The sequence below is a fragment of the Rattus rattus genome, chromosome 15, assembly GCF_011064425.1.
Source record: "Rattus rattus isolate New Zealand chromosome 15, Rrattus_CSIRO_v1, whole genome shotgun sequence".
NCBI classification, from domain to species: Eukaryota; Metazoa; Chordata; class Mammalia; order Rodentia; family Muridae; genus Rattus; species Rattus rattus.
This window is the reverse complement of record NC_046168.1, coordinates 19942335-19966353: the sequence shown is the minus strand read 5'-3', so window position 1 is coordinate 19966353 and position 24019 is coordinate 19942335. Positions and strand designations below refer to the sequence as shown.

Here is a 24019-nt window from a genome sequence, read left to right as displayed (position 1 = left end):
AGTGATTAGTCCGTTTATATTTAGTGTAACTAGTGGTTTTTCTTGATTTAAATCTACCAAATTATTATTATTTTCCTGTTTGTTTCTCTGTTACTAAAAATTTTAGGTTTTATATTTTACCATATCCAGTTTCCTCATTTCAGAACATTTACATTCCATACATATTCTCTGAACTGAGGAGCCGTTAACATTTCTTACAGTGACAGGCTCAGCAGTAAAACACTGTCAGCTTTCTCTGTAAAGATCTTTATTGTGTATTCATTCCTAGTGTTTGTACTAAATGAATCACTTCAGCATTTCCTCTAGTACTTTAAAGATCCTGTGGCCTTTAAACGTGTGCATGACGTGGATGGCCTTTCCCCAAGCTTTTCTCCTTAACTTTGGTTTTGTTTCTGTGGTGCCTGACCACGATTAATGTGGAGATCTTTACCTTTCCTGACTCTATACGTCAGGAAAGCACATCTCTGTCAAGTATCAGTGGAGCACGCAGCCCCTGCCCCTCACCACCATGATATTCCATGGCCAGCACATTAAGACAAGGCTCTATTGCTGACCTGCATGAGGTCGCTACCCCTTAGCTGTGTCAAGGCCTGGAGAAAAATTGAGGAGAATTCTCTAATGGCTCAGGAGAGATACCACTAGGGATTAGATACTGTCTTCTCAAGCACTAATCAAGCCTGTAGTTCTCTACTGAGGTTTGAGCTGCTGTAGTTACATAGCATAAATTCATCCTATAAACAACAGGAGTGTGTTTCTTGCAAAGAGGGCCAGCAAGTTCAAAAGCAGGGTGCTAGAAGATTCAGGGTCCGATGAGGACCTGGTTCCCACAGAACTGTTCATAAACGATGCCTTCCACTGTGTCGGGGATGAGTCAGGGCTTCTCAAGACAAACTCTCTTGAGCCTTTCTTCTAAGAACACTGCTTGTATCCTTTTGTCCCATGACTTCCTCTCCTCTGGAAGGCCTCACCTCGTAAGACTATGATATTAAGGGGGATTTTAAATATATCTTGGTGTGGGGGTGGGGAGCAAGGTTTTACAACATGGCACCTACCAGTATTAGTCACAAAACCATAGCATAGCACAGGAGTAGGACTCTACCAGATCGCACTTTCAGGACACCTGAGTTTAGAATATCAAACACAAGCAAAGAAGCCAGAAGAAGTCAGGAATGTCATATCGGAGCCTCTGACAGTGTCTGTCTTTATTGTCTGAGTTTGATTGCTGGCATGGCATTTTAGATAGATGATGTGAAATCAGTTCATGTTTTTCTCCTTATTTGCTTTCTTGAATCAACGTCGCATGCATAGTTTTCTTTAAAACTAGATTTTTAGAAACTCTGGAGATCAGAAGCTATAAAATGCTGTAGTGTTGCTGTCCTGTAACTTATAAAATCCCACTCCCCTGACCCCAGTCAAACTTTTGCACGAACTTTAGGGGTTATTTCAATTAGAGAAGGAATATATCCTATCCGTGGGTATCTGTGCATTGGGCAGTCAGCACCACCTACTGTAAGCTTCAGGTTAGCCTCACCCAGACAGATGGCCGTTAATATCAGCCTCGTTTGAGCATCTGGGAATCTGGAACCAGAACTTCAGTAACTTGCCTACATGAGAGACATGGGGTGTGACGCTGATTCCAGAGCCCTTGCTCCTTCTTGGACCTCCTCTCGGACTTCACAGACATACACACACACACACACACACACACACACACACACACACACACACACACACACACACACACACACACAGTTGTGTATCAGTGAAACATACAAAACCACATTGTGAGGTTCACCAAGGAGGATGAAGGCTCTGGGTATCACTGAGAGATGACTCTGGGAGTGGCATGCATGCTTTTGATGCCTACGGCATCCTCACTCCTTGTCTGTTGTCATTTTAAGTGAGAAGATGTGTACTGTATCTTAGTGTGTTCATGAATGCAGAAAATGTGAAGTTACTTGTTCCTGAGTGTTTAGCTCTGGTTTCCAGATATTCCCCATCCAAATACATCTCTGAACAAATGGTATGAGAGATACTGACGTTAAAAAATAAGCCTGACGAACAAAACTGGAAGATATTTCCACCCTAGAGGGCTGCTGGTGGCCCCTCCTGCAGCCTTGGGTCCTCTTATAAAACAGCGTGGGTTGTTCCTGCGTGGACACTCGCTGTGTGTGCTGAAGTGTGTCTTCCTCTTCATAGGCTGCTCCTTGTCTCTGAATAATACAGTAGTGAGAGTTGGCTTCTCTTCTGGCAGCGAACCTCATCAGTTCTCAAACGGAAATGGCATCGCAGTCACTCTTGGAGTCCCTCTCGTCATCCCACAAGCAGGCTGTGACAACGTGCCCGTGAACCCACTTTTGCTATAAGCGTCTTTCTTAATCATTTAGTATGTCGGGCAAAGTAAAGGGCAGAGTGTGTGTGTGTGTGTGTGTGTGTGTGTGTGTGTGTGTGTGTGTGCATGCACGCATGCGCGTGTGAATATATATTGTGTGTATGCAAATGTGTATGTTTGCGAATGTGCATGTATGCATGTGAGTGAAAAATATAAATGTGTAATGTGTGTGAATATATATATTGTGTGACGACTACAAGTGTGTATTTGTATTGTATATGAATATGTATTGTATATATGTATATATAGTGTCTGCACACATGCATGTGTGCATGTGTATATTTGTGTGTGTGAATATATATATATATCATGTGTGTGTATGTGTGTGTGTGTGTGTACGTGTGTACACATGTGTGTCACAGCATTATAAAGAGGCCAGAGGATAATCTTTAGGAGTTCTCACTTTCCACCTTGTTGAAGCAGGGTCTCTCACTGTTTCTGCACTGCCCTCCAGGCCACTGTCGCCGAGCTTCCAGACTCTTCTCTTGGCATCCATCTCACTGCAGGAATGAATGCGAGATTACAGTGTACGGGCTGAACCTGGCTCTATACATGGCTTGTCGTGATTAGGGTCATCAGGCTTGGGCGGCCAAGCGCCTTTCCCCACTGAGCCAGCTTCCCAGCCTGAAAAGGCAGTGCATAGCACTTTACATAGTCCCTTTGAAGGAACTTCTGTCTTTTAGTCACTGTCCACAGGCTGACACAGGGAGACCCATCTGTTGAACTTGGGTCACTGCAATATTCATTTATGTCAAGGGAAAATCTGCACATTCAAAGTCTGTCCATCTGTTTCTGTCGTCTGCAGTGCACCTCACTGTAACTTAGGAAACAACAGCATCTACATAGCAGCTCAGAAAACACCAGAACAGCAGACAGTTCCCATTTTTGTGACAGCTGAGACATTGAAAGGGATTCTGAGGTACATGGTGATCCCAACAAGACCCATATGTTTGGAGGAGTTGTCATGGGAGGAAACTGAGGAGAGTGTGCTCTCTCCATGAGTGTTTTGAGGAAACCCACCTGAACTGGCCTTGCAGCCTCTACAAAGGTTTTCCAGGAAAAGAAAACCTCAGCCGAGACTTAAGGATGAGTAGAGGTGAGCCAGATGAGAGACATGGCCAAGAACATTCCAGACAGAACAGAGTGTTGAGGTCACAGGAGAATGTGTTCAGTTCAGTGAAGCGCATGTCGTTTTGCTTGGATGTTTTGAGCCATGAGGCTGTAGAGGTAAACAGGTCCCTTGTTGCCGCCTTCAAAAATAAATAAACAAAAATGTCAAAGTTTGACACCTTGAAACAGCAAAGGTGGTGTCTCACAGTGCAGCACAGCTCAGCTGGGTTCTCTGGTCTGCAACCCACAGACAGCAACCCAGCATCCACGGAGTTAGGATCTCATCGGTGCTCGCCTGGAGAAGGAGTCACATGCTGTTGTTTGTGGACCCATGGGGCTGAGTCTCTCTGGGTTCTTTCCGCAGGCCACTCTCGCTTGGTTCCCGGAAGTCACTTGCACAACGCCAATGTGGGCCTCTCCAACAAAATGCTTACTCCTCAGGAACTGCTACTTCATGAGCAAGAGGGACAGCCTGCCCAGTGTGTGTGCTAGCGAGAGAACATAGTGACAGAACAGCGAGCGTGCCTTCCCATCACCTTTGTCAAAGTCTCTTGGTCCCCACCACCGTGTTCTAGGGTTGATGTTCTGTGAATGCGAAAGCAGCAGCAGAGATCGCTGGGATGGGTGTCACGTTCAGGACGGTTTGTCACAGAGGATCACAGAGCTCGCAGTTTTATAATGGGGTCTGCCGGAAGGCTAAAGCAGTGTTTGCTCTGCTCCACGGGACCAGACACAGAAGGGGCCTGCTCACAGATCAGCTTACAACCTCAGTGCTAGCTCTGACTGCAGAGAAAAGAAGACAGCAGCTTGGGATGGTGGCTGCAGTGTGTGCTGTGAAGGCTTCAGGGAGTATAGTCAACACAGCGCAAGGACTAGCGGTGCACGGGGAGCGAAGGGGAAAGGCCGTGTTGGGAACTGTTAATGCGCACGCGTGGTCGGCTTGGTAGATGGCTGTTAGAAGCCACAAACCCTGGTACAGAAGCCAGACTCTGTACGTACAGGACACTGGGTAGCCGAAGTGTGCTCTGTTCACCCTCTCGCATCCTGTCAGAACAGCTCTGACACTTTTCTTGGAAGTCCAGACAAGATTGTGTTATTAGGAACACAACAGGCTTAGCACCATCAGAAGAGGGAGATTGTGTGTCAACAGGCAGTCAGGCTGGAATTGAAGGCAGCACAACTAAAGTAATTAAGCATGGAGGTACCCCAGAAATGGCCGTGTTACTTCATAAGCTTCCTTCTTAAATGAGCGCTGCATGCCAGAAGTGCAGTGGCGCCCACGATGGTGTCGTCATGGCAACGCCCGTGTGTCTTTATTCTCTGTGGGCTGGCTCAGTCTGCTGGCTCCATCAGCCACTCCCTTCCCGCTACTGCAGAAACAGGCAAGGGGCCGCTGCTGTCAATTAGTGCGGGGATGGGATGTGGGAACCTTTCCTTGGGGTGAAAGAGTCCTCATTGTTTTTATTTCTCTGAGGGCCAACTGAAAAATACAAATTTAAAGCCAAGGTGGTGATTGGTTTTGGCATGTAATATGTTTGAAAGCCGGGTTAATCTTCCACCAAGGTGTGAGAAGCATGGAAAGTCAACAGTTTATTGCAAAACATACATTCCACATTGAAATGGCTATTTAAAAGTTATGATTTCAAAACCCTGAGCCATTTTGAGACACGAAGCGCTTCCTTGAATGTTCCTCCTCTGTGAGAAATTCTCTGAAACCAAAGTGACTCAAGCAGAGTCTGGAAAACACTGGAGAATCACATGATTGCCTAAAAATAAGTAATCATCGCCAGCAGGGACCGTGAGCAGGGCCACAGAGACAGCATGTCAGGGCGCCCACTCAGGCATGCTCTGTGAGCTCAGCTTCCACTCAGCCATCCCAGGGGCTGCCTTTGTGTAGGCTGGTCAGCTGGGGGAGGGGGTCCTGAGGGGTCCTCCAGCACTGCTTACTCTTCTGTGACGGCCACACCCTCAGCAGTGTGCACGGCTGCCTCTCAGAGAGCCTCTGTGGTAGGCTCTCCCAGGGCAGAGCCGTTTATCACGCTGTATAATGTCCCCAGAGCAGTGACTGGGCGTGACCGACTCCCAGGTCTGTCTCTGCCTGCCTTCCCTTTGGGATCAGTAGCACATGGTACCCATCTGAGAATGTTTCCTTTCTTTTCCTCCTGTTAACACTAGCATTACCCAAAATATAGATTGTGTAAAAATGGGCATCTGGCAGCTGCAGTAAACAGAGTAGAATAAGGTTTTTAAACTACAACATCTCTAACGCTGTCCCAGACAAAACCAAATCTGTGGCGAATGTACCGAGAGGAATGACTTCACTGCTCCTTGCTGGCCTTTTGTGGGTCTGCCCTCCCAGTCTGTTCTGAGAGCAGAGACGTGACCTTTGACACCCTCTGCCCAGGGTCCTGGATCCTGATGGAAGCCGGAAGGACCTGGGCATCCGCCCTCCAGTGTGACTCTGTAACTCTGCCCGGTGCATTCTCCACCAAGCAACCTGAGCTGGCCCCAAGCTGGTGAGACAGAACCCAAACCACACAGTAGGCCTCCACACTGGCCCCTAGCTGGTGAGACAGCACCCAAACACAGTAGGCCTGCACACAGCCTGTTCCTCTCCCTGCTTGGTCAGGTGGCTACTTCATTTGCTTCCATCACATCCTGGTTAAATCCTCTCTCTCGTTGAGGTCTTAAGGACCAAAGGATGACTCCTGCCTCTTCTGTGTCCTTTGCAGGGATCCTGGAGGACATTCTAAAGGGCATTACCCTCTGTGAGGAGTAAGACTGTTAAAGTGGCCAGCTCCCCAATCCCAACACACATATACACACACATACTCATACATATATGTACACACATATACATACATATATGCACATACATACACTCATACACACACATGCTTACATACACATGGACACGCATGCACACACATACATACATATACTCATACATATATGTACACACATATACATACATGTATGCGCATACATACACACACATACACACACATACTCATACATATATGTACACACATATACATACATATATTCACATACATACACTCATACATACACACATACACACACATACTCATACATATATGTACACATATGCATACATATATGCACATACATACATACACACACTCCTACACGCATGCACACACATAAACACACATACTCATACATATATGTACACACATATACATACATATATTCACATACATACACTCATACATACACATACACACATACTCATACATATGTGTACACACATATGCATACATATATGCACATACATACATACACACACTCCTACATACATGCACACACATAAACACACATACTCATACATATATGTACACACATATACATACATACATACAACACACACACACACACACACACACACCCCTGGCTGATGGCTTTTGCTACCCTGTTGATACACAGAGTTACTGAGCAGACCCAGTTCCAGTGGCCTGTGGAACCCTGCAGGTCTAAGAGAGTAGTTGAAACTGGAGAAAACCGAGAGCTTAGGTAAAATCACTTAACCGCTCAGCCCAGCCCTCCTCACACAGGCCAATGACTGGGCCTCCTCATCTATCCTGCTCTACTTGATCCCGGAGCAGGGATGCTCTCGTTGGCTCTGTTAATTATCATCTTATCGTGTTACCGTTTACGGCTATGTTCCCGGATGGGATGGAAACTCCACACAGACAGGCATCGTTTGTGTTTCATTCACTATTTGGTGCCAGTATCTATTTAACCTGCCAACTACATAGTGATTGATTGATTGATTGATTGATTGATTGACTGATTGATGGCGAGAGATAGTTTAAGAACATGCTTGCACTATCTCACTCCGATAGTCACTATAGTTTCTTTGATGTCCTTCCTTCACTGGAGGAGGACATCCTGTGCCTTGGATCTCACGAGTGGTTGGTGGAGGTTCCAGTAGAAATGAGTCTCTCCTTTGAACCCTGCTGGTTCATTTTCTAGTGTCTGGAATAGGAAGCCAGTACGTTTGAATGCATTGTTAAGCCAGATCTCATTTGCTGAGGAATGACAGTACTAACAAAGTGGGTGCTATGTACTAGGCTTTGGGGTAAAAGTCGCCCAGATTTTAAGCCAGGAGTAGTGACACACAACTTTAATCCCAGCACTTGGGAGGCACAGAGCAGTGGGTCTATGAGTTTGAGGCTAGCCTGGTCTATAAAGTGAGTTCCAGAACATCCCGTGCAACTCTGCTTGAAACCCTGCTTGAAAACAAACAACAAACAAAAATTAGGTATGGGGAGTTCCCCTGTTTAAAGATTGTGTGTTTGTTTAGTGTGATTGTGTTTGCGTGAGTTTAAGGATACCGGCATGAATGCAGGTGCCCTTGGGGACCAGAACAGGAGGTCATCTCCCCTGGAACTGGAGTTACAGGTGTTTGTGAGCCTGTTGTTGTGGGTGTTGAGAGACTCAAGCGTTTCTAACCGCTGAGCCAGCACTCTCCATCCCCAAGCATTCTGTGTTTTTACTCCAGTGATCCTACCAGCTCTGGAAAGCAACACCCTTCTTCCTGTCTTGAACTTAAAACCCGTAGGGTGGCAGTGAGTCACCCCACTTAGCTAGCAGCAGGTCCAAGGTCCTTTGGACCCATGGGGCCACGGGGCTCTGCCAGTAAGTGCCACATCCCACAGTCACCCCAAGACGAGCTGACGGATGCCCAGGGCTATGCCAGGTCTTCGTTCCCACAGGATCAGTGTGGTTCATGCTCTGTGCAGGTCTGGGCTGCTCCAAGAGGAACGGCTTCTACTGTCAGCTGATACTGAGTACAAAGAGCTGCAGCCTGGCTTTGCCACGGGCTGTCTTGCTGAAGACAGCCAGAAGGGCTCTGAATTGCTTCTTGCAAAATAAACAGCCAGCCTTTCCATGGGCTCATAAAACCAGGGACCCCAGAACCCTGTTAAAATTCCCTTGATAATGAACCCTGAGCCCTGGCCACCTCTGAGACCTTGATATTTTCCCCTTGCAGAGTAAAATTAATGGCAGTCTACAAGGTGAGGGAATGGCACCAATTATGAAGCAGAAGATGGAGTCTTTATTCCTTGAATTTGTAGAAGTCAGTATCGTATGGGAGTGGTGTGTCTCCTTGCCGTCTGATGGCTCTGGTGTCAACTAATGACAGAGGAAGGCCTTCCTGTGCCCATGGGGTCCCTCTCCTCGTCCTCAGTCCAGCCCAGCTGCTTTCACCAGTTCTAGCCTTTTGTTTGATTTTAAAGCAAGTTCATTATCACAATTAAAAGACAAAACATGTGTGCCAAGGTGAAGGGGACCAGGAAGTGATGTCAGATTTCATCCACACATGATTAATCAGTGCATCCGTGAGGAATTGTCCTCCTGCTGTGTTTCAGCTGTCCTAAGGGGTTTTAATGAAGGAGGCTTGTGGGGGTGGAACAGGAGAGGAACGGTCTCTCAAAGGAAGGAAGAGGTCAGTGGCTTTGTGTCAGGGCGGGGGATACGTGTGCCCATACACTAGTGTTTAACACTAACGTCCTTGTCGTGATATTAGTGTCATGTAATTAGCTACTTTTCATTTATGATTTTGGTAAAAGGAGTCCAGCGGATTGTGAGAAGAGTTTCTCAAGTCTTCGAGAAGCAGAGACAACACTGCTCTCATTCGCCTCTCTCTCTCTCTCCCTTCTGAACTGACCCAGCCTCCTTTCTCCAAAATGCAGCATTTTCCATACACATCAAGCAAGCTACTAATTACAGGCATTAGACACAGCGATGCTCTGACTTCATGAAGACACTGAATCAAGCCACTCACTCCTTTTTACAACTGTGGTTAAAATATCTTAGAATCATATTTATGCCCCAGATCCTAAAAGCATTCATTAAGATGGGACTGCTCAAAGACAGGCATTGTGAATCATGTCCATCTCCGGCGGGGAAATTTTTGAGAATTACAGGGACTTGGGCAGAGTTTATGTCCATTTTTCTCTGCTTCTGAACCCCCTTTTTATTTTGAAAGGGAAAATTAAGGGGGAGTAGAATAGCTTAAGGGCAGAACAGAGCTACTGCTGATTACAGTCTCAGGACGTCATGAAATGCAGCTCAAAAGGAACAGAAGTGTTTGATAGCTGTGAGGAAAAAAACTGCATCTAAACTGTAGTCAGAGTGACTGACTGCACGGCCTTTAAAAGTCATAATGTTTTCCACATGTGCACCCTTGAAGCACAAGGCCTGGGAAGACACAGCAGCAGAATCGCTGACTGGGATGAGCGTTCGGGCTACAAAGAAGGCAGCCACCATTGAGGACCTGGCCTCTAAAGCCAGGACTGGACACTAGACAAGGTGACCAGTCACTCGAGAAGATGGGAAAACAAAAATTAGCTTACATAACTGGATTATACCAACACTAATTTTACAGATACTGATAGCTGCGTTTTCTCGATAACATCCTTAGGGTGGTTGGTCCCAATAAATGAGAAAAAAAAAAAAACCTGGTCCCAGAAGCTAGATATACTTTAGAGTATGGATGTTTAAAGTAAAAGAGAAGAAGGCACAATAAAGAAGCCAGGTATTATGAGCTGAGCTGAGCTGAGCTGAGCTGAGCTCAGCTGAGCTGAGCTGAGCTGAGCTAAGCTGAGCTGAGCTTGAAGGTACTACCTACTGTAGTCCTCGGTAAAGAAAGAATGATGTCAGTGAACAAGAAGAAGCCAAAGATCACAGTTGTCTTCCTTTACATGTGGTGACTCTGGGTGTGTGACTTACATGAGAGCCTTTTACATGTGGTGACTCTGGGTGTGTGACTTACATGAGAGTCTTTTACATGTGGTGACTCTGGGTGTATGACTTACATGAGAGCCTTTTACTTGTGGCGACTCTGGGTGTGTGACTTACATGAGAGCCTTTTACATGTGGTGACTCTCTGGATGTGTGACTTACATGAGAGCCTTTTACATGTTGTGACTCTGGGTGTGTGACTTACATGAGAGTCTTTTACATGTGGTGACTCTGGGTGTGTGACTTACATGAGAGCCTTTTACTTGTGGTGACTCTGGGTGTGTGACTTGCATGAGTGTAAGTCTGTCCCTATCAGTCACAGCGTGTGATGTTTCAAGCAACCTCTCCTGGAGAGGAGCAGACGTATCATACTCCATCGTGTACATGAGGTGACGCTAAGACGTCCTTATTCTGTTCTCCCTCCTGCTTATTCATTAGGGGCGACACTTTCATTCCCATTGATTTCTCTCTATCTGCTTCTCTCCAAACAATCTAATCAGAATTGTAAAACCTCCTTCATTTGAAATATCCAATGCAAAGTTCTTTTGATCTGTTACCAGGGTTTTCCAGTATGTGCTCCACTCCATGTCCTTCACGTGGGAGCTGTGCTTCTGTGCCCTCTGTGTGTGTGTGTGTGTGTGTGTGTGTGTGTGTGTGTGTGTGTGTGTGCGTGTGTGTGTGTATAAGTATGTGAATGAACAAGTGTAACAGTATGTGAGAAAGAGCTTGTATGTGTTTAAGAGTGTGTGAGAGTGAGAAAAACAGTATGTGTGTGAATGTGTGTATGAATAAGAGTGTGACAGATATTGAGAAAGAGAGAGCTTGTATGTGTTTAAGAATGTGTGTGTGAATAAGTGTGTGAAAAGTGTATGAATGAGTGTTACAGAGTATTTGAGAGAGAGTGTGTGTGCATGAGAGAGAGTGTGTATGTGAGAGACAGTGTGTGTGTGAGAGAGAGAGTGTGTGTGAGAGAGTGTGTGTGTGTGAGAGAGAGAGAGAGAGAGAGAGTGTGTGTGTGTGTGTGAGAGAGAGAGAGAGAGTGTGAGTGTGTGTGTGTGTGTGTGTGAGAGAGAGAGTGAGTGTGTGTGTGTGTGTGAGAGAGAGAGGGAGAGTGTGGGAGGGAGCGAGAGGGAGAGAGGGGGAGAGAGTGTGTGTGTGTGTGAGAGAGAGTGTGAGAGAGAGAGAGGGGGTGTGTGTGTGTGTGTGTGTGAGAGAGAGAGAGAGAGTGTGTGTGTGTGTGTGTGAGAGAGAGAGAGAGAGGGGGTGTGTGTGTGTGTGTGTGTGAGAGTGTGTGTGTGTGTGTGTGAGAGAGAGAGAGAGACAGAGGGTGTGTGTGTGTGTGTGTGTGTGTGTGTGTGTGTGTGTGTGTGTGTGTGTGTGTGTGTGACAACCCCAAGTCTGATCCTCATGCCTTCCTCTTTCTCGTCTTGGGGATCCCTGAGGGAGACTGATGTGGACCAGGGTGAAAGCCCCGGTTCCTGGGTCCCAGCTGATCTTTGCAGTATGCAAGAAACCAGTGCTGTGTTAAGGCTGGGCCCATGGACTTGGAGAACCAGACCCACTGAGAGGTTCTGCTGAGCTCTGGCCACAGTGAGGATATGTTCCCACAAGCAAAAGGCAGCTTAGCTACAACCCCACGGCCACCAGCTCTGACCTTGCCCATGAGCCATGTGAAATATGTCACCCAGCGTCCCTTGCGATGGCTCTTCTCCTCTGTAGCCAACAGTTCAGTTTGTTTCAGTTTTTATTTGACGGTACCCTGTGGTCACAGTTAGTGGTAGCTTTGCGTAGACGACCTCTAACAACCTTCTCCCTCTTCCTGCTCTTTTCTCTTGGAACTGATGTCAAAATGTGAGGCCATGACTTCCTGGTAACCTGAGCTTAGTCACTGTCACTGGCCACATATTTTGATGACCTACTTAGGGAGAAGTGCCTGGAGTGAGTATGTATGCACTCTCCTAGGAAGGACTTTCTGTGAGCAGAGGCCAGTGACAGAGAGATGGACAGCCCGGCACCAACCACCCGGCTGCTAACCCAGACATCAGCTGACTGCACTCACTCCATCAGTGGAGAGGCCAGATTCCACATGGAAAGAACCCCACGTCGTAACGTAGGAAAGAGGCCTGGAAAGAAAACACAGGAAGGACCCAGCTGGGAGGCTGACCCCCAAATGGTTTCTTTCTCGTTGGCTCTTCCAGTCTGTGACTTAGACATTGGCTTCAATACCTCAGAGCTTCTGGGTGTCATCACTGATTCAGTGTCTCTGCTAGGTGTTCAGCAACTTGTGGCAGTGCCCAGAAGGCATCCGGGTCGGATGCTGTGTTTGCTGTATTTATCAGTGGCAAACAGAACAGACAGTCCCAGCCTCGTGGGGTTACATGCAGTACATGCAGGGGTGCAGCTGGTGCAGCCTCTGAGGAAAGGGTTCAAGGCACTGGGCCCTCCAGGGGGTGCGACAGCACAAGCTGAGACCTGAAGGAAGGATGGAAGTCCTAGTTCCTCAAAGGAGACAGATCGGACGTGATCCTCTCAGAGGGGTACTGCATGCAGAGAAGATGTAGCCCATGGGCACGGCATCCCAGAACACTGGCCCATTCCCAGGAAGGCCGAGAGCACCCCAAGCCCGGGGAATCTTAGGTGACTGTCACTCCACGAGAGGCTGCATCATCATCATTTTAGCAGTCCTTGTGCTTGGCTGCGGCAGACACTTGATACGGGTCTTTAGATAAGAAGCGCTGTTCTCTGTACCTTCCCATTGGACTTCCTAGCTATTAAAGTGCCCATCTTGTTAAAATCGAAAAGGGCTGTGTCATTGCAGAAGCGTTCTTCCCTTCCGAAGAAGGGCTCCTGTTCCCTGCCTCCTCCTCCATAGTCTGTTCTACAGCCGAAGGAGCCGTGCGGTAGAAATGAGAAGTCATTCTGAATTCTCTAGAATTCTGTGTGGGCCTCTCCAGAGAAAAAGGTTCTCACAGCAGTTTGTCCATCCTAAGCAAGCCAAGTGCCGTGGTCCACTCTGTACGTAGGTGAGGTCTCTGGGCCCCACTGATCGCCCTTTTCAGAATACACACTGATTTAGGCCATTCACATCTAAAATGTTAGGCTAAATACCTTTGGTAAACATTGGTATTTCCCTGTGCTTTTAAAGAAGATCCCTTTCCCCCTGTTGTAACAAAAGGGCATATTTTTTAAAGGCTGTGACATTGTTAAGACTTCCCAGAGGTGTGGATGACTCCCATGTGTAACCAGTGACTCCAGGCACCTGAAGACACATCATATAAATTTTACAGCTTTTCTGTCGGCTGCATTGTAATTAGGGTGTTGGTTGAAACTTGCAGCTGCTGTTACATGCCTGCCCTTATAATCCCTTGCCTCTGTCAGAAAGATTGGAAACTGAAGTTGGAAACCACAGACCGAGTTTTTAATTGCCTGTTTATCTGTGTATCTAAAGCTGTTCCTTTACCAAAGGTATTTAGCCTAACATTTTACAAGCCACTGGGGTTGCTGACATAAGTGAGGCATGTTCTTTGCCCTCTAAGAACATTCTAGAAGGGGGGAGGATGAGAGACCGTGGTGGAAATTTTAACTGGGCAGAGGGAACATACAGGAGATCCGTGTGGACAGGAGAACCAGAACTGTTGCTTGTCAGACTGTGTTATAACAGAGCAAAAGGGCACATCCCAGGAGAGGCCCAGTTCTTACCCCGAAGCACGGGAACTTTCGTATATACCTAACTGCTTCTCTTTTGGCTCCAGAAGTTATTCCGATAGCACTGCTGCGTTCTAGACAGTAAGTCCACTGCAGGTCGAGTGCCCGGTGGGTAAAGGCTTACCTGGAATAACAGTGCCATGATTAGGAACTTGGTGACCTTGCCACTCAGAAGGCCTCTCTTCCTTATATGTCCTATCTCCCTCCCATCTCGTGCCTCGCACCTCGTAAGGAGCAGCTCTGGAGTTTCCTCCTTACTAGGGTACCACATATCTTTCTTCTAGCAGTTCCACAGCTTTCCCTGGTGATGAGTTTATACGCCCTTCACACCCCTCTCCTCCCTCACCTCCTCGTGGCCTTCATGTTCCAAAACACTTCATAACTTACAGCCGTCATTCCTCATGCGAGGCAGACTGTCCCCTCCAAGGTGGTCCTTGTGCCCCTTGCCCTGAGCATCTTCGCATCTCGCCACAAGCTGTCCTGGGCTCACCTTCCCGGCTCTGCACTATCAGCAGATTTGCAGGAAGGTCCTGAGAGACCAAGAGTGGGCCTCAGGGTGCTCATTACCATGTAGATGTCCCCACCGCTGACCTGCCCTTACTGAAGCTACAGAGTGTACTAGAAGAGAAAGCATATATCCGCGTGCCAGTGTTTCTTCTTAAGTATGAGCCTGTCGTGGGGCCTTGCTCTTAAAATAATAATTTTGGGATGACTAAAGAATGTTTTCTGTCATTTATTTTTAACCGTTCATGTGTATGCGGTATGTGTTTACATGTTCATGTGTGGGAGCACGTGCATGCATGCACCATAGAGGACAGAATAGAACTTGGGGTGCTGGTCCTTGAATTCCCTCTTGCTTGACAGGGCTCTCAGTGTTTGTCACAGAGTGAGCCTGTCTCTACCTCCTGTCTCACAGTAGAGGCTATCACATCTGGCTTCAGAGAGGTTCTTGGGATTTGAACTCAGCTCCTCAGGCTTGGACAATAAGGATTGACTCACTGGGCCATCTCCACAGCACCCAAAGTCTTCCCTCTTCTCAGGTCCATGGTGTCTGTGCTCTGAGGCCTGGAGGGAAAGGGTTAACCGGCTCACTGGAGCAGCTGCTCTCCCTCAGTGCCCTGTTGCCCCAGGACACCGGCTTTGGCTGCAGGGGAGGCTCTGACTATATTGAGGAGGGGTTGGCACATTGCTTGTGGTTTTCAGGAAGCTCATTTTATATCATGCGTTTGCAGTGTGTCTGAAAACCTTCTTTAATGCTGGCTGGGTTCACACTGTACTCTGCTTGCTTCTAGGCGCGGCTAAGTCGAGTCCGGCCGCCAAGCCGGGATCTACACCTTCTCGTCCCTCGTCTGCCAAAAGGGCTTCGTCCAGTGGCTCCGCATCCAGATCTGACAAAGATTTAGAAACGCAGGTCATACAGCTCAACGAACAGGTACCTCACCTCCTCCACCCTTGTCTCTGGGAATAGTGCAGTGCGTGAGGGGTGAGGAGGTCACGCCCGCAGGCCCTGGGGTAAGGGAGAGAAGCAAGACAGCCAGTGAGAAGAGGAGGACCTGCTCAGGAAGCTGGTGACGAGCAGTATTAGTCACAAAGCTTGACGCCAAACCTGAGGATGTGGAAGATGACACAGCCTGATGCAGGCCACCCTCCTGGCTCCCCGGTTCCTCAGTGCCCATCCTGAACTGCAGGCCTAGCCTGCCCACTCCTGGCCAGTCTGAAAAGTGTTAGGCTGCCTTAGAGTTCAGCTGGCTCCCTCTCCATCCCTTCCTTTCAGCAGCTAGTGGATGAGCCCGTCTTATGTAATAGAGACCATGCTTAATTCTTGGGGGGGAGGGGAGCTAACAATAGCAAGATGGGCGACACCATCCCCTCATTTAAAGCCACTGACAGCAGTTACACACCAGAGCGCCAGTCCTCTACAGTGGCAGAAGTGGGGTGCCCAGGAGCCCTGAACGGCAGCTGTGTGTTAAGTATGCATTTCCTCTGACCTAATAGCTCCTTACAATTATGGTAAACCCAGCTATACCAACTGGCATCTCCAACCAAAACCTTAAGTATGGGAGTGGGATGTAGCTTTGTGGTAGAACACGGATCTGGCAAGCAAGAGGCCCCTGGGTTTGATCCAAAAGCATAGGTATGTTTTCTAACTCGCAATGCCTAGTTTTCTTAATACAACTTAAGAATACTAAAACACTGGGCAGTGCTGTGCCCACAGTGGAAGCTGCCTGCTTCCTGCACGGGGGCCCTGTTACTGTGAAGGAGTCTCTGACTTCTTAGGCTAGGCCCAGAGGCTGCCTGGGTCTGTCCTAGTGACGAGTCTCCTGCTTGACAAGAGTCTGAAAAGTGTGCGTTTTCAGTCAGGAATTCGTTACAGAGGCGGACGGCTGCCTAACAAGGGCACTGCAAGCTGGTCGCATTAGCACTTGAGGTAAAATCCTAAGCCACCTTGGGGCTCTGATTGGGTAACTGTGGAATGTTCTGTTACCTGCTCATCTCCTGTTGGAGCCGGAGGGTTTTCAGTAATGACTTCTACTCAGATTGAAAAAAAAAAAGGCAGGAATGAGCCTCGGGCCACAAGATTATGACTCCACACAGATCCGCAGGGACCTGGTGAAAATCAAGCCTGAGTTCATCATAGTCTAGATCTGTGCCCCTTCCCAGAGCAACTTGAGTTTTTCTGCAGTCATTAGAAACTCATGCTCGGGGGGCTGAGGATTTAGCTCAGTGGTAGGCGCTTGCCTAGCAAGCGCAAGGCCTAGGTTCAGTCCCCAGCTCGAAAAAAAAAAAAAAAAAAAAAAAAAACTCATGCTCAGGGTTCCTATCACTGTCCCCACCCCTCCTTCTCCATAGTTTCCAACCCGGTGGCCCAAATTCTGACCACGTGGAAACCTCCAGTCTGTTAGTCATGCCAGTGCCTTGTAGCCTACACTAGTCAGGCACTTCTCTTGGGGCTGGCTCTAAGCTCCATAAACTCTCAAATCACATGCAGAGGGTCTGTTTCCAAAAGGCCTTATCCATTTTTAGGGCCACTGGAAAGGACAGAGGGACAGGAGAGGGGAATAGTCTACCTGTTGTCCTTACCAAAGTACTTCTGAGACCTTGCTTTGTTCCCCATCCCAACACCTTGATGTTGAGAAGGTCGTACATGGGCTGGAGAGATGGCTCAGGGGTTAAGAGCACTGTCTTCTTTTCCAGAGGTCCTGAGTTCAATTCCCAGCAACTACATGGTAGCTCACAACCATCTGTAATGAGATCTGGTTCCCTCTTCTGGTCAGCAGGCATACATGCAGGCAGAAAGCTGTATGATGTGTACATAATAAATAATTTAAAAAAGAAGGAAAGAAAGAAAAGAGAAGGTCGTACATACCTACCTCCACTCCATCCATCAGAGGACAGGCGAGGGTACAGCTAGACCAGGCAGATACTTACTGAGGCCTGAGTCTGGGTGCCTAGCTTTGACGCCTCCAGGAGGAAGGCCCTGAGGCTAATGGGTAGCCACACAAGGGCCCCAGTGTTGGAACTGAGAGAACACAGGGAGAAGGAAAAGCCAAGTGGAAATGCACAGGCGGGGCCATGACTTACGGTGGTAATAGAGAAAGTGACAACTACCATAAACTTAGGGATTTTCATTTGCTTGGCCCGTTCCTTTCCTCGGGCAGTCTCCCGTGATATACTGCACACGCACACTGCACTACACAATTCCAGTGATAGCCGTGAATCAGAAGTGGCGGGAGGAAGATTGGGGATTCTTTCTGGTCAGGGGGTCAGCCAGCAGGAAGTGGATTATAGGCACTGCTGCCATGGCGCCCCTGGAAGGACACAGTCTGTGGACACGCTGGGGAGAGTTCAGAAACCTGTGGAAGGAAACTTCCCCTATGGGGCATTTGAATCCGACTTTTCTCAGCCTATGTCACCTACCCATCTCCTGTGACCTGTGAGGAGAGAGGCTGGCATTTGTCTCTTATGACACCTTCAAATGGGATTGAATTTGCCCCCCTCATCTCTGGTCAATTAAAGTAACTACTGGCAAGATTTTTTTATTTTTATTTTTTGCTTTGTTGCCCAAACTGGTGTTGAACTCACAGCAATCCTCCTGCCTCAGCCTCTTAAGTACCAGAATTACTGGTAGGCACCATCATGCCCAGCTGCTGTCAGTGTTTAGGAGGGTGTTGACAGGTCCATACAACTTCCGGGAATGCCAGTCTGGCCTAGCTCAGACTGGGTTCTTCCACAGAAGCCATAGTGTGCTAGGTAAACCACCGTCCAGAGGCAAAGCCTGGGTGTTGGCAGTTAGCTGTGTGTCTGCTGTGATGAATGTAGATACCACCCCCATCCCTTGTTTCAACACTTGGTTCCCAGCTGGCTGTGCGTTAGGGGAGGTGCTGAGGCCTGGCTGGAAGAAGCAGGGTGCTGAACATGGTAGGCCTTGAAGGGTTTAGCCCAACCCCACTTCTGGTCTGGGTCACTAGTGCCTGGCCTGCACCATGCAACAAGCAGCAACTAACTGCTGGCTTCTACTGGCTTCTGATGTCACAAACCACGTCCTCTGCTACACCACCTGTGCCGTGATGCCCTCTGACTCCCGAACTGCAGGCCACAGTAACCCTCCCTTAAGTTGTATCTGTGGAAAGGCGCTAATGTCAGCCTCTGCTTGCTGTGAGGGAGCCGCATGCTACAATCCTTCCACCTGACTCAGTGCGGGGCTGAGAGGGACCCTCTGGCTAAGTTCAGACACAGGGTCTAAAATGAGGGGAGTTTTCTTTGCTCTGAAGTGCAATCTGGTTTACCTTGTACTTTTGCAAATGTGTAGTCTTAAAGGGAATGAAAATCCAGGGTTAACAAACTAACCCACTCGCCTTTGCAGGTAGCTATGAGGGCATCCTTGAGGTCTACATAGATCCCTGCATAGATTTCTTTAATAGATGCAGGGTGAAGGAGTGGCTCCATGGACCAAAGGCCCAACATATTAACACAGACACACACAGACACACAGACACACACACACACACACACACACACACACACACACAAAAGATTTAGATTTTGTACCTCAAAAGTGATCATTAAAAATAATGTCCAGAATTATATATGTGTATGTGTGTTTGTGTGTGTGTGTGTATGTATGTATGTATATGCAAACCTCACCTAAAGAAAACCATGAGCTTCATTCCTTCCCCAGTGTCTGGGTGCCAGACCTTCGTCAGCCTTCAGCACCCATAGCTTCTTTTCATCCCAGAAATTTCATGTGACCCAAGGTTTATAGGACCATAAAAGGGTACACAAGTCAAATTAACTGATAATAAATCATAACAAATGTTTATTTTAAGATAGTCCTTTGGAGTTAGCATGGTGGCACACACTTTGAACCTCGGGACTCAAAAGGCAGAGGCAGGTGGATCTCAGTGGGTTCCAGGCCAGACAGGACTCTGTCTCAAAGGCAAAAGCAGCAAATTTGCACACTGAGTACCTGGCGTTTCTTCATCTAACAGCATCACATTTGCTAAGGCGCAACAGTGATCCTTTTCTGTAATTAGACCACCAGGCTTCTGTTGGAACAGTGTTTGCAGTGCAAGTGCCACCATCCGTGACTGAGTTGAGGCATCTCCTTATGCGGCATGACAGCATGCGCAGTGCGAAGCCTCAGCGTTCAGAGCCAAAGCTTCAGTGACGTCGTGTGGTGTGGCACAGGGGCGCTCTGCCCGCAGCACCTCACCTCCACTGTGCATTTGATTTCTAATAAATTTTAATTGTGAACACCACAGACTTTTACTATTGCCAGATATTTTTTGTAACAGCCCACACACACACACACATGCACATTCAGTTACACAACCCAGCGTAGGGTCATGACCCACCACTTAGAATTTTTGCTCTACACAAATGTAAACAAAAGTATTTCGAAAGAGGAGGTTCTCGGGGATGAGAAATGGCATAGTTTGGACCTGTGTGTGTCTGTCCGAGAATCGCATCCTAAGAGTTGAAAGTCAGTAGCTCCTCCCCATCCCCACCCCCATGCCTTCTTCAGGACTGACACCACCCAAATGTGGTCCTGCCTTGGTTGTTGGCCCAGAACTATAAGTTAGAAATTTCATAACTCCAGAAAGTCCCTAAACCCACCCCGCCCTTCCAGCGAGAACACAGAGCCAGAGCTGGACAATTGGACGCAGATTGGCACAGCTAGCCTTCCACCCCTGCCCCATCTGTGTGCACCGAGATCTCCCCTCGCTATGGACAGCGTGTGTCTGCTCTGTCTCGGCATCTGAGGAGTGGCTTTTAACACCCGTGACTGGAAGAAAGAAGGGGTCGTTTAAAAAACACATGACTCTCTTACCGTCCTTCTCGGTAGACTCTGACAGTGCTTAGAGTCCGTTTGGGATGCTGTACCCTAAGCTGGATGTCGTGTGAACAACAGAATTTTCCTTCTTACCATTGGTGGCAGTGAGATCTATCAAGATGTCAGCAGATCAGTTGTGTGGCCAGGTCCCCGGTCCTTATGGTCTTCCCATGATGGGAAGGATCCCTAAGTGTCTTTCTTACACAGATCTCATTCACGTCTCAAAGGCCCTCCCTGGACACCATCACATTGTAGGGTTCTACCGTAAGACATTGCAGGGAGAGACAGACACCCTGGATCATAGCAACAAGATGTGGTCCAGCACATGTAACCAGGAGAGGAAAGGCTTGTGTAAGCCCAGGTACAGCTATGCAGGTGTATATAATAAATACTCTGGTAGCAAGTAATCCACATGCTCCTGAGACTGGCTGCCAGGCCTGTCGCTTCTCTCTTACACTTGTGCCTCCGTTCTTGTCTGTGACTGCCCCCTCCCCACCGTGTTTCCCGTCATACGCAGACACAGCTGGTTGCATATTTCTTACTCTACCTGGGGGGTTCCTTCTCTGCCTTTTGCAGGTTCATTCACTGAAACTCGCCCTGGAAGGTGTGGAGAAAGAGAGGGATTTCTACTTCGGGAAGTTGCGAGAGATTGAGCTGCTGTGCCAGGAACATGGGCAGGAAAACGATGACCTCGTGCAGCGACTAATGGAAGTGCTGTACGCTTCCGACGAACAGGTGGGTGTGCGAAACGCCCGGCTCCCGAGTTCTGAAGCCACCCCTGCTCGAAGTGCAGCTCACCCAGCCATCTTTTTATCTTTTTTTTAAGGTTTTTATTTTTTTAGGTTTTTTTTTTTCATCTTTATTAACTTGAGTATTTCTTATTTACATTTCAATTGTTATTCCCTTTTCCGGTTTCCAGGCCAACATCCCCCTAACCCCTCCCCCTCCCCTTCTATGTGGCTGTTCCCCTCCCCATCCTCCCCATTACCACCCTCCCCCCAACAATCACGTTCACTGGGGGTTCAGTCTTGGCAGGACCAAGGGCTTCCCCTTCCACTGGTGCTCTTACTAGGCTATTCATTGCTACCTATGAGGTTGGAGCCCAGGGTCAGTCTCTGGGTAGTGGTTTAGTCCCTGGAAGCTCTGGTTGCTTGGCATTGTTGTTCATATGGGGTCTCGAGCCCCTTCAAGCTCTTCCAGTTCTTTCTCTGATTCCTTCAACGGGGGTCCCGTTCTCAGTTCAGTGGTTTGCTGCTGGCATTCGCCTCTGTATTTGCTGTATTCTGGCTGTGTCTCTCAAGAGAGATCTACATCCAGTTCCTGTCGGCCTGCACTTCTTTGCTTCATCCATCTTGTCTAGTTTTCATGAGGCATCTTAAATCCTTCCCTGGGGTCTTGGTGATGTTACAACCTAGCTGGCAGCCTTGGTGGTCCCAGAGAAACAAATGTGCTTGTCATCTATTCTGCCGTGCCTGTGAGATATGCATCCACCAGTTAATGCGGGAGGAGTTGGGTAGAGATGGAGACCGGAGCTGAAACACACAGCCAGACCCCAACAGCTCTTCAGCTTGAGCAAATGGGCAGTAAGAGTTGTGTGAGGATCTGTTTTCTGAGAATGGTTGAGTGAGAAGACAGTTTTCCTGACCCTATGAGCCCCACGGCCGTCTATTTTATTACATACAGACTTCTTTGTAGGCAGGCCCTGCCACTGAGCACGAGTGTCGGGGAAGAGCCCGGGTGTAGCTCTGTGAAAGTAATAAATGTGTGCTGGGTATGGTGGAGCAGGCAGGAGTGTCAAGAATACAAAGTGAATCCGGGGCTATCCTGGGCTACATGAGACCCTGTTTTGTTTTGTTTTGTTTTGTTTTGTTTTGTTTTGTTTTGTTTTGTTTTAAAAAATGGAAACCAGGCTTAGTGGCATGTGCCTTTAATCCTAGAATCTGGGAGACTGAGGCAGGTAGATCTCTGTGAGTTCAAGGCCAGCCTGGTCTACATAGCAAGTTCCAGGCCAGCCAGGCAACATAATGAGACCCTGTCTCAAAAACAAACAAACAAACAAAAACAAACAAACAAACAAAAAAACAGCACAACAAAAGGAAAAGTAAGGAGAGGGGAAGGAAGAGGAAGAGGGAAGAACAGAGTGGAGGATCGGGAAGAACAAGCTGGGGTCAGGAAGGACACTGTGACCGGCAGTTGACAGGCAGGATAGAGAAACACAGCCAAGTCAGTGCAGTCTGTGTGCAGGAGGGCAGAGCCCGGCCTAAGGAGACATGAGAGACCTACTGAAGCTTCTCCTTCTTCAGAGCTGGGCTTGGGAAGGCAAAGTCCAGGGCTGGGAGTCAAGCTTCTCCTTAGCCTAGGTCAAAGCTGGTGCCGTGTTTGGCTCTCTGACCCAGAGGCTTGTGGGTGCTCAGAGGGAACTATGGGAGAGTCACGTGTGCTAGTGTTCCCACAGAGCATAGTGAGCCACCAGAAAGTTCATTTTCTTATTCCAGCCAAAGGCCGATGTTTGCTCCACGTGTGCCTTAAAATTCCAACGTTGAAATTCCATTCGCTACAGGAACTTCCCGTGCTTGGGAACGTCCATCGGCCACAGGGAGCTGTGCCATGCTTGGGACCTCCCCACTATTGCTTTTTTTTTCCTCTCAAATTGTTTTTGGTAACTTCTTGGTTACTAGTAGCTCATAGTGTGGCTTTCAAAACCTTGGAACTCTGTCTAGTTAAATCCTGAAGCCATGATGTCACCAGATGTGGCTGTCAGCATGGAGGCTGGTTTGAAGTGTGCCTGTGACCATTGTGGATGGACTGAGGTACGCCTCAGTTGCAGTGGCTGCCTCTTAAAGCTTAATTGAGATGACGTCAGATGAGCACATCACATGATGCTGAGTGTATGTGGCTGCCGTCCGTGCTGGTGGGCACTCCCAGGAGCAAGGCCAGCCTGCTTGCTTAGATCTTCCCTGCAGTGCCCTTGTGGCAGAAAGGAAACCTTACTGAAAGCCAGAGCTGATCCCAAGAGGGAGGAGACCTGGTCCTGGAATGTGTGAATCGTGTGACCCAGTTGAATTGCTGGCTGCAGATAGGCAGGTGAGCGTGGGCAAGAACTTCACTGTCCTCCAGTGAGTGGTTTGAGGAGACCCTGCCTGGATGTCTTTCCGCTCTTCCAGTCCCCCACACACAGGGTACCTTGCCACCCACTAGACCCACAGAAGGGTTCTTGTACTGTGGGCATGGTTACAGAGCATGTGGTCCAGGAGCCATCGGACATAAAGCTCCATCAGTTAAGGCCCAGTGGGTTCCATAGACCCCGTCTCACGTACAGGAGTCTGAGGCTGACGCCTGCATCCCTGAGCTTTATGTTTAACACTTTAGCAGATGCTTTAATTCCCTTGAGAATCTTATCAAGTACATATTGTCCTGTTTTCTAGATAAAGGGAACGAGACAGAAAAGAGCGTTGGTACTTTGTAAGCAGCCAGAGTCTGAACCCGAGCTCTTTCTCCCATCTCTGTTTCGGGCGGGGTGGAGAGAGTTTAGTTCTGAAGATTAAACTCAGTCTTGTGCATGCCAGGAACAGGCTTTACCACTGTGAAGCCTTAGCCCTCGGATTATCACCACGTGAAGAGAAATGTGTTAAGGAAGAGAGACGAGGCCATGGACACACCCACTTAACTATCCCTCAGCCAGGAAGAGATTAAAGGAACCGATATTA

General features: G+C 48.1%; 1 protein-coding gene across 3 annotated transcripts in view; it reads left to right on the top strand.

Moving 5' to 3' along the window:
• Positions 1–24019, top strand: part of Mapre2 (microtubule associated protein RP/EB family member 2) — a 142031-nt gene that overhangs the window by 109738 nt on the left and 8274 nt on the right. For all 3 annotated transcript variants that reach the window (XM_032886068.1, XM_032886067.1, XM_032886066.1), the window contains 2 exons: positions 15271–15410; positions 20889–21047. In XM_032886068.1, coding sequence (XP_032741959.1) covers positions 15271–15410; positions 20889–21047 — 299 coding nt within the window. The remainder of the gene's footprint in view (positions 1–15270; positions 15411–20888; positions 21048–24019) is intronic.